Here is a 10,786-nt window from a genome sequence, read left to right as displayed (position 1 = left end):
ATAAGGTATGTAATGATTGCACAAATATAACATGAAACCCCCAGTCATTATCTTTCTATAAACATTGTTTACATCTTAGGCCACGTCTTCCTAATAATTCCCTAAAATACACACACCATCCTAATAAATCCTCAAATTGATAGAAAAGGTATTTTATCATTAAAAAATAATAAATCCTCAAATTGATAGAAAAGGTATTTTATCATTAGAAAATTGTGATAAAATGTTAAGTATTATTTATTTTTAATAATTTTAATTTCAAATTTAATATAAAATCGTCTTTAGTAGAAAATATTTTATCTTTTATAGAGAGATTTTTTAGCATGATTCAAATTAATTAAGCTCAAATATGAGCATCATAAATTTTTATAATCTTTTTTAACCACTATTTAAAATTCTTGAATATATAATTGTTTTTGGTAGAAAATGCTTTTATAGTTTATGTTAGAACTTTCAGAGCGATCCAAATCAGTCAAACTTTAATACGAGTATTAGATATCAATTTGATTTTTCAATTTTTTATTTAATTTAGTACATGTTTGATTATGATGTTTTTTTAAAATTATTTTACTTTAGTAAAAAAATATAAAATAGTGATGTTTAACTATAAAAATAATTTTACTTTAATAAAAATTATTTTTTTAAAAAAGTAAAATTTACTCCTATTTTTATCATAAATTTTAAAAATTAACTTTTATTTTTACTCATCATCAAAATCAACAACTTCAAAAAATTATTATTTTCATTACTAAGGCCTTACTATTTAAAACTCCACTATCTACCATCATTGTCCCCCCCTCTCTCTCTGTTGTTTCTCTTTCTATAATAAAAGGCTACAACTTTGGGGAAAGGAAAAACAAGTACTAGTGAGGTAGTTGTAGTTGTATTTGTAATAGTAGTGAATGTTGATAAAATTTAGTGATGGATGCATATGAAGCAACAAAGATAGTTTTATCAAGGATTCAAAATTTGGATCCAGAAAATGCATCAAAAATTATGGGTTATATATTGATACAAGACCAAGGGGATAAAGAGATGATAAGATTAGCTTTTGGTCCAGAAACCCTTTTGGTTTCTTTAGTCAATCAAGCTAAAGTTCATTTAGGACTTTCATCAAACACTTCATCTGCATCATCAAAGTTGAACCTTTTTCATCAATCTTCACCAAGAATCATGATTCCTAATAATGGGGTTTCTTCTTCACCTGCTACTTCTCCTTGGTCTACTAATGGTTCACCGGTTTTTGCTAGAAGTCCTAGACCAATGGCCGCAGGAGTAGTAGTAGGAGGAGGAGGAGGAGGAGGGGGAGGGTCTAGTTCACTTTCTTATGCTGCTGTTGTGAATGGTTCTGCTAATGCTCTTTCTGGGTCTTCAACACCTTTTTATGACAACCCAAATAATGATGAGTATGGTAGTAGTAACAGTGTTCAAGAACACTTCTCTTTTCTTGATGAATCAATGGATCCAATTATGAGTCCAAGTGGAAGAAGTGATTCTTTAATTTTCCCTTATGGGAATTGTGAGGAAGCACCTCATAATCATCTTCATCGTAGGAGTTGTTCAGTTAATGATGTTTTTCTTGGTGGTGGTTCAGATGATGTTGGTGGTGGTAGTGGGGGGTTTGGTTGGAGGCCTTGCATGTATTATGCTAGAGGCTTTTGTAAGAATGGGACTAGTTGTAAGTTTATGCATAGTGGCGGAGGGTTTCTTGATTCTACTTTACCTGATGGGTCTAGTAGTATTGTTGGTTCTCCTAGTAAAGCTGACTCTTTTGATGATTTTCTAAGGATGAAGGCCTTACAACAACAGCAAAGGTTTGCTGCTGCCTCTCTTATGGCTTCTGGTGCTGCTGCTCACCATCATCCAATTGCTTATAACAGGTGCATGAACCTCTTGAATGATAACCAAAGGTATTTCCATGGACCCTTTAGCTGATAGTTCCCTCTTGTTTGTTGCTTCAAGGAAAGTTATGAACTTTATAACTTTCTTGAATCTGGGGTGATGTTATTAACTTTCAAATGTTTGTCTTGCTAGCAGTAATTTTACTGAACTCGACTTGTTTATGGTATTATGCTCCTCTTTCTTGTCTAAAATTAAGCTTGATTTGGTGCGTGTGTGTGTTAAATAACATGTCAATAGGAACTTATTGTGTAAGGTTAGGTAGTTATGCTCAAGTACTTACTGTTTAGGCTTTTGATTAGGACATTATTTGGAGGATGAGATTTTGAATATTGGTTGGACATTTAAGGTAGTATGTTCATGTATAGTGTGAACTGCAGATCGGCTGCCGTGGCATTTATGATGGGAGAAGAATTTCACAAATTTGGTAGGTGCCGACCTGATAGAAATGAATTTTCAGCAATGGCCCTGGGTGGTATTTCAAATTCAACTTCGCGACAAATTTACCTAACGTTTCCTGCTGATAGCACATTTAAGGAGGAGGACGTGTCTAGTTACTTTAGGTACGTGGTTATTGTGGAATGGATTCTTGAAATTTTTAAATGGAATGAAAATTGATGCTAAATCGCATGTGTAATTTGTTTTTTGAAGTATGTATGGGCCAGTCCAAGATGTTAGAATTCCATATCAGCAGAAGAGAATGTTTGGATTCGTTACGTTTGTCTACCCGGAAACTGTTAAGCTGATCTTGGCTAAAGGAAACCCTCATTTTGTGTGTGATTCTCGGGTACTTGTAAAGCCCTACAAGGAAAAGGGAAAAGTCGCAGAAAAGTACGTAAAGATGATTACCCTATTTATGTTGTTCCAAGTTATTGCATCTCCCTTTACTCATGGCTAATGTTTCATTGTTGATTGAACTACAAAGGAAGCAACTTCAGCAACAACAGCATCAAATTGATAGAGGAGAGCTGTCGACCTGTTTAAGCCCATCAGGGCTTGAATCTAGGGAGCCATATGACCTTCCCTTTGGTAAGATAGATGATCTAAATTTCTATTTCTTTCGGCAATAGTAAGATAAGTTATTTGACATTTTAGAAGTGTCTCTTCATATATAGGAGCAAGAATGTTCTATAATTCGCATGAGGTGATGTTGAGAAGAAAAATAGAGCAGGAGGCTGAATTACAGCAAGCCATTGAACTTCAAGGCAGAAGGTTAATGAATTTGAAACTGCTGGACCTGAAGAATCAACATTGCAATGATCACTTCCCACCCAGCCTCTCTCCTGGTCTTCCAGCGGCTTCCCAGATGCAGTTTAACTCTCAAAACAATCACAGTCTTGTTCCTGTGTCGAATGACATTGATCAAGAAGGCTTTGCAGGTTAACCTTTAAGATAATTTTTAGTTTTCTTCTTTAGCTTAATAGATCTGGTGTTACTAATTTTATTTCTTTTTATAGAAAGTAGTGATACCCATGAAGCTACCAAGTCCCCCGGTAATGCAGCTGATGAGAAGGTGCCTCATGAAATGCTGCCTAGTGATCTTGGGAATGGAAGTGGCATCAAGGAGCAGACCACCACTACTGACAACTCTAATCTTCAAGAAAGGTACTGAACAACAATTTTTTTGATGGAATTTCAAGATTGTTAACAGCATAAATTCCAAGTTCAAGATTTGAAAGTCTTTTATATGTTTTCCCGATTGATAATGTTAAATTTTGCTGGGATTGGTTCTAACCTACTGCTAGTTAGTGTTTTTGAATTCTATCTATTGACTTTTGTTTGGTATTGAAGCAGCTTGGAGCACATCCTTCCTGATAACCTTTTTGCTTCTCCTACCAAATCAGCTGCAGAACACCAGGCTGCATTCTCTACTGATTCAGCTGAAGCTGGCGTTAGTTCCCCAATAACTATTGCTACTTCTAACAATATCCCTATGCTTCCCACAACTTCTACCCTCAACATGGCTTCTCTTAAATCATGTTACTTCCACATGCCTAGGTACTTAATCTCCACTTCGTAGCTTCAACTATCTTTGCATTTTTAGAGAAGAGTGAAAGAACTTAATTTGAGGTGGTCATTGACCAGGTTTACTTCTGGGCAAGAAGCCATTGAAATGTAGGTGTTAGAGTTGTGCATGGCTAGCTAGGAGGGATTAACTTAGGTTGGTGAAAGAATCAGTTGTTACTTTTGGTTTTCTACTTACTTGATCCCCCCGCCTCCCAAAAAAAAAAAAAACTTTATTTGCCGTTATCGTTCCAAGTTAGATTCTCTAATGTTGTTTGGCTTCGTTTATGCAGAAACATTTGAGTAGTAGCATATACAAGAAGTAAAAAGTCCTCTAGCTGTATAGCCAAACTATACCATCAACAGAAGAAAAGATCATCGGTAAGGAAGATCTGCTCAAGATTGTTGTCATCATCAATACCATACTACTTACTACAAATACATAATGTATACGTAAAGGACTGATGAACTGATTAATGGGAGTTGGGTTTTTCTCTCTCTCTCTCTATTTTCTACCCGTTTTGTAGTTGTGTGCTGGACCACACTGAACAATAGCAAAAATTAAAGGCAGGCTAGTAGTAACCCCCCCCCCCCCCCCCGCGGGTCCTCCTCTGTTTTTACTGTTGTAACTTGCTATGATGTAAAAATTAAAGTCGAAAATGAAAATGCCTTTTAGATCATCACTTTCTGTCAAATGGGGTTCTATATTTGAATTTTCAAGAATGAGGTGATACTGAATACCATCTACTTGGAGTACACAGACCTTATTCCAAACTCGTGGAGCTAGAGAAGTTGTTTCTGGAAGACCCTCAGTTCAAGCAACAAAACTGAACTAGGAAATTAAAAACGAACACTCGTATGTGGAGATAAATGTTAGGTGATTTCTTTTCATCGCCCAACTCTTGGTGATCAGACTTACCTTGGTAAAAAGTAGTAGGGACCTATGTAAGTTGGTTTGGACACTCTTTACCAAAAGGAAAGGGAGTTTGTGGGGATGGTGGGGTAAAAGAAAAGTGTGTTCTTTTGTGCTATCAAAGGCTGCTTTAAGGGGGACTCTTTTGTCTCATTTTGTGGTTTCTTTTAGATGGACATGAGGGTTGAAGGGCCATACTATCACATGGCTACTGACACAATTTTGAATGGGTATCTCAGGGGTACCTACCCCCACTCCACTCCACTACTTTCACTTTCACTCCCATAGCCTTATTCATACTTAAATGTGTCTTTGGCCTTCTGTTTTTATGGGTACTGCTGCCCCCTTCTGTTTTGGCATGCTTTCCTCTTAATCTATTATGTGCATGTGCAGCCAAAATTTGATCTTTTTGCCTTGATAAATGCTAGAATAATTTTGTCATCTCACCAGCATTATAGAGTCTAAGCATGGTTTTGTTTATAAAAAATGATGGAACAATAATTGATTGATGTGTGTATTATTTTTTTCCTTATTTCTATCTTTTCGGGACCCCCATTTGTAGTTGGTGGAGATCCTCAGGGTAGGTATTCATGTTTCTCTGTCTCTTGATTTTATATGGTGTCAGGTCCAAGATATTAGATAAGTTTATAATCGTAGAAATGTGAGCTTCCACGAAACCACATGCCCCATACATTTATGTAATGTAATATATGGCTTTTACATAACGTTAAACTAGGTGTAGCTCGTAGTTGGATATAACAAGACGACAACAACATTATATGCAGTATCGTTTCTCAAGTGGGGTTTGGAGAGGGTAGTGTCTCCTTGTGAAGATAGAGAGATTGTTTTCAATGAATCCTTGTCCTAAGTGATCCATATATAAAAACAATATAAAATTTGGCTGTAACAAGAGAGAAATTTGATACAAGAAAGTGATCCATATATAAAAACAATATAAAATTTGGCTATAACAAGAGAGAAATTTGATACAAGAAAAAGTAATTCGATGGAGAAAGTTAATCCAGGAGAATGATTCTCGAGGAAGATGCCAACCAGATCAAGGATAAAATTTGAGAATTAGGTTGTAATTAAACGAGAACAGAGAGAGAAAACTGAATTGATATTATTTCATGAATGGTTACTGGGTCTTCCATTTGAGCTTTTATAGTTGGATTGAATTACTAATAACAATGAATTAACAAAGAAATGGAACTACTATAGTGTTAACTACCGGTAGGCTGTAGTTATAACAGAAATTTAAACTATAACTGTCTAACTCATTCTTCAATATGTTTCCTCAAAGTGCCAGCTTAGCTCATTCCTCCAACTTGTATCAATACCCTTTCGTAACGAGCTTTCTTGACCTCAAGAACATAAAAACTGGAAACATTTTGCACTTCAGACAAGAATTCTCAAGCAGCTTGTAGCCTTGTACAACATCTATGCCAGCCTATTTGATAAGGACATGACACAACCTCATTAAAATTTGAGAATTAGGTTGTAATTAAATGAGAACAGAGAGAAAGTTAGAAAACTGAATTGATATTATTTCATGAATGATTACTGTTTCTTCCATTTGAGCTTTTATAGTTGGATTGAATTACTAACATCAATGAATTAATAGAGAAATGGAACTACTATAGTGTTAACTACCTAAGCTATAGTTATAACAGAAATTTAAACTATAACTGTCTAACTCATTCTTCAACAACATGCTTCCTCAAAATGCTAGCTTAGCTCATTACTCCAACTTGTATCAATACCCCTCCGTAACGAGCTTTCTTGACCTCAAGAACAGAAAAGATGGAAACATTTTGCACTTCAGACAAGAATTCTCAAGCAGCTTGTAGCCTTGTACAACATCTATGCCAGTCTATTTGATAAGGACATGACACATAACCTCATTACCTCTTTTGACAATTCTTCAGTCAAGAATATCCTCAGCCATGGGGCAATTATGCTTTCGAAATTCATGCTTAACAAAGTCATACTGGAAGGAGAAAACCAACACAGGGCAATATCTTTTAACTCAATATCAACGAACTTTTTGTCAGCAGTCTTAGGGATCAATAAAGTGACTACATTGTGTCTCCTCCTCATATATCTACCCCGTTTTCCTGATGTCTTGTCAACTGCCTTATCGCCGAAGAGGTTACTATCCTTGAGAAATTCCTTCACGATTTGACATAAAATAGCACCTTTGAAATGTGTTAATCTTCCACTACAATGCAAGTGCACCCTTCCCATCAGTATATCCCGAAGCAAGTCATAAGGTAGAAGCATATCCTTGATGCCATATCTTCTTTTCATCACTCTACTAATAAAAGTAGTTTTGGTTGTATCAATTTCACTAAGAATTACAAAAGTTAACCCATCTGACAGGCTATGCATCTTCATCACCATTAGTAACTGTAGTTGCATCTCTCCTCCAAGGCCATATATAATGAACCTTGTAAAAGAGACAACACTGAGAACTGAAAGTGCAACGATTAGCCTTAACATGCAACTGAGTTGATGCCTCTCCACATTAATAGTATTGCACAACTTGTTTATGAATTTTAGACTATGCTTCAGCTGTCCCAATTTACTCTTATAGTCAACATGGTAACTACATTGCTTCTCTTTGAGTGAAGCCACAATATTCCTTTCACCCTTTTCCAACATCTCAAAATTAGCAGGAGCAAGCATGGCAAGAAGAAAGCTCCACAGAATGCTCTAATCAACTATCTGAATTATTTTTTACGAAGCCCCAAGAGGAAGTGTAGACCCTTGTCTAGAAGCCACATTAGAATCAGTTAGTTGCTCACAATGTCTTGATGTAATGGCATGAGAGCCCTTACTGTCCAAAGCTACGAGGTAAGCAACCATGAAGCTTTTCCAGGCTGCTACAACTCCCTGTATCTTAAGACACTGAGTGTGCCCAACAGTCCTCTATATTTTCCCATCATGCCAAATAACAATGTTAATGACTGGTTCCTCATTTTTGTAGGCTTTTATTTGGCTGCACATGGTATTAGCTTTATCCTGGTGACCTACATGGGCCCTTTTTAACTGCACATTGTCACCTGGTAAAAGATTCTTCCCTGAAGAACTTACTATCAAAAAAACTTTTCCCGCATGTAAACATCGATTTCAACTTTTTCCAATGTAGGTGCAATAAGACCACCATTCTCCATAAAATTCAAAACATCCATGACTTCCAGCTTGCCATCATAGGTAAGTTGTAATCTAGTTACAATATCCAATTCAGTGATTAAACTGATAGCGGAAGAAAGAGAGAAATCAATAGAATTGATTCTTTCTCCCTCTTCATCAACGCCCGTCCATGGTTCACCAATCCCTACTATGTCCTTCTCAATAGCGTAATTGTTATCCATTTCCATAATTATCTCATTAGGAAATGCAATCATACTCTTTATTACTTCGTACGAAAGCTATGCATATAATTCTTCAATTCAGTTTTATAGTCTATATCAATAAGATCAGTTACCTAAGAATCACTTGTGCACTCTTTTCCTCTGTCAATAGGCTCATATTGTTCAGTATTCATCCCAATCTCTATGTTAGTAGTCTCTTCCTCCACACCAATTGATTTATCTTCGCCTATAGGAGTACTCTATGAGCCAACTATCATCACGAGAGGTTTCATTTTGTCAACTTTCTGTGTATATGTTCCAGCAACATCCAAGGAATATGACACATTTCCTCCTTCTGTGAAATATTTTCTTTCTCTATTGCTTCACATTTCCATTGATCGACAAGAAGAGAAGCCAAATTGTCAAAAGACATCCCTAGTTCACCAGTGGACAATTTATCATCCTTATACAGCCCTCCCAAATCTTGACAAGAAAATCTAGGGAAATCCAATTTAGAGCACCGAGAGAGAAATTCACCACCATTAGTTTGAATTTCCTTAGTTGTATGAAGTGTGCTTGAACTCTAGAACAGTCTCCAACAACAAAAGATTTAGCCCTACCAAGTTCCGCTTCTTTTTCTTGCTGCGTCATGTTGCCCAATGCTTGTTTCATTTCCCTCAACTCTTTATTTGTCTGTACAGTCCTATCCGCCATGCTTGTCATAACCTCCATGAGTTTCTACAATTGATCTTGAATCTATGAAAGCTTGTCATCCATTTCTATTGTTGATCCTTCTTGATTATTGTTCTGAGTCATAATCATGCCAAGAACCGGACGTCTCTGATACCAATTGATACAAGAAAAAGTAATTCAATGGAGAAAGTTAATCCAGGAGAATGATTCTCGAGGAAGATGCTAACCAGATCAGCGATAAAATCTGAGAATTAGGTTGTAATTAAATGAGAACAGAGAGAAAATTAGAAAACTGAATTGATATTATTTCATGAATGATTACTATGTCTTCCATTTGAGCTTTTATAGTTGGATTGAATAACTAACATCAATGAACCAATAGAGAAATGGAACTAGATTAAGAAAGCACAAAAGAAATAAATTGAAGAAAGAGATAAAAAAGTGGAAAAGATGATAACTCGAGCTATTGGAGCTTCCTCTAACATATCACCTGGGACCACTGATCAATTAAATTTGAGCATGGAGTATTCCACTTCAATTATTACTTTTAGTGCACGGGTCACCTGTGGTTCCATGACTAATGATACTGCAACATATCCTAAAACAAATTCGATTTCACCAGAAAAAAGTGCATAGGATGCCATATGTACATCCTCATTCTAGTATCTTATGATTTTCCTATGTTGTATTGGGGAAAATGCATATATTTTTATGGGGGTTGGGTGCTTATATGACTTACCATCTGAGGATTTTTATTACCGTATTTCTTTTCCTTCAAGTATGCTTTCAAGTAGAACTAACATGTTTAGGATGTTTTATATATTTTATGTAAATATGTTGTTTTAAGGTTGTGTTTGAAAAAGGAATTTAGGTGAACCAAGGGCATTTTTCTTGGAAATAATTTGTTATAGTGATTCCTCTAAATTTGGTGTGGCATGTGTATCGATTTTGATGTATTGACTGCTATAGATCTTTGCATGATATCAGGTATATATGAATTTTACTAAATTGTTAAGAAAGGGAATAAACTTAGTAGTTAGTGTTTTATTATGCTATTCTATTTCAAGTGTGTGTGAGCTAATTTTTTATGATTTTACTTTGTACAACCAATCCAAAACTTTCTTGGTTTAGCTTGCATAGGTAGTATGATAATGGTTAGGAAAGTATCAGAGGCCATATTTGATTTCAATTTACTCAACCTAAATAACAATCCAAATGATGTAAATTGTCCATTGTACCTGGATTTTGAGCATAACTAATCATTTTTATTCATTACCTTACTCACCTTCTTAAATTTTCTTAGAACCCTTACTTTTCCTGGTCCCTCCTTGGACATTGTATACCTCAACTAAGGTGAACCAATTAAGATAAGGGTGGATGGTGTAGAGTATCTTGGGGAACTATGTTTTGTCCCTAGTCCTTCCTTGGAAATTGTGCACCTCAACTCAAGCAAATCGTCTATGTTGAGGGTGAAACTGTAGAGAGGTATAAAGGAAGAATTATATATATGTATATGTGTGTATATAAATGTATGCATATATATACACACACACATATATATATATATACACACCCACACCCACAAATGCATGTATACATATATATATGCATACATATATATATATATGTATATATATTTATACACATATAAATTGGACTAGTAATGAAAGAGGAAAAATTAGTCTGGAGTGTTCTAAACGCAAAGATAAAAAGAAAAAAAGATAAAAGAAATAGAGAAAATATAAAAAGAGTTATTTAGAATGAAAGTCGCACCAATTAGGGAAGAAAAGATTAAACAAAAGGAGAATATGGAGAAAATGTATTGGGTAGAAGTGGAGTAAAAGTAGTGTAGTGTAACACCCCACATTCTGGACTAGAATGAAAATTCGTCATTCATATGTGTAGATGTTCCAAAAGCCTC

The 10,786-nt window shown here is 35.5% G+C and overlaps 1 protein-coding gene across 11 annotated transcripts; it reads left to right on the top strand.

Moving 5' to 3' along the window:
- The first annotated feature begins 778 nt into the window (after nucleotides 1–778).
- LOC107847865 (zinc finger CCCH domain-containing protein 22) lies at nucleotides 779–4,583 on the top strand. Of its 11 annotated transcripts, none has more exons than XM_016692425.2 (9): nucleotides 779–1,910; nucleotides 2,280–2,462; nucleotides 2,551–2,730; nucleotides 2,825–2,928; nucleotides 3,015–3,278; nucleotides 3,357–3,504; nucleotides 3,691–3,897; nucleotides 3,985–4,060; nucleotides 4,197–4,583. In XM_016692425.2, exons 1-8 carry the CDS (start codon nucleotides 922–924, stop codon nucleotides 4,016–4,018), a joined length of 2,109 nt encoding a protein of 702 aa, XP_016547911.2. In that variant the 5' UTR covers nucleotides 779–921; the 3' UTR covers nucleotides 4,019–4,060; nucleotides 4,197–4,583. The 11 variants fall into 11 exon arrangements, with proteins under 11 accessions (XP_016547911.2, XP_016547909.2, XP_047255119.1 ...); XM_016692423.2 differs by having other exon boundaries at nucleotides 2,268–2,462; XM_047399163.1 differs by having other exon boundaries at nucleotides 2,268–2,462; nucleotides 4,005–4,060; nucleotides 4,197–4,268.
- Nucleotides 4,584–10,786: the final 6,203 nt, after the last annotated feature.

This window comes from Capsicum annuum, chromosome 11, assembly GCF_002878395.1.
Source record: "Capsicum annuum cultivar UCD-10X-F1 chromosome 11, UCD10Xv1.1, whole genome shotgun sequence".
In the NCBI taxonomy this organism is placed as follows: domain Eukaryota; kingdom Viridiplantae; phylum Streptophyta; class Magnoliopsida; order Solanales; family Solanaceae; genus Capsicum; species Capsicum annuum.
The sequence above is the reverse complement of the archived record's forward strand: the minus strand, read 5'-3'. Positions and strand labels throughout refer to the sequence as shown.

Bases quoted from the DNA above. Each gene is read 5' to 3' on its own strand.
- LOC107847865 (XM_016692423.2), top strand. From the start codon at position 922: ATGGATGCATATGAAGCAACAAAGATAGTTTTATCAAGGATTCAAAAT. The intron at 2,463-2,550 runs GTACGTGGTTAT...TGTTTTTTGAAG, and splicing joins GACGTGTCTAGTTACTTTAG to TATGTATGGGCCAGTCCAAG. The intron at 3,505-3,690 runs GTACTGAACAAC...TTGGTATTGAAG, and splicing joins AACTCTAATCTTCAAGAAAG to CAGCTTGGAGCACATCCTTC.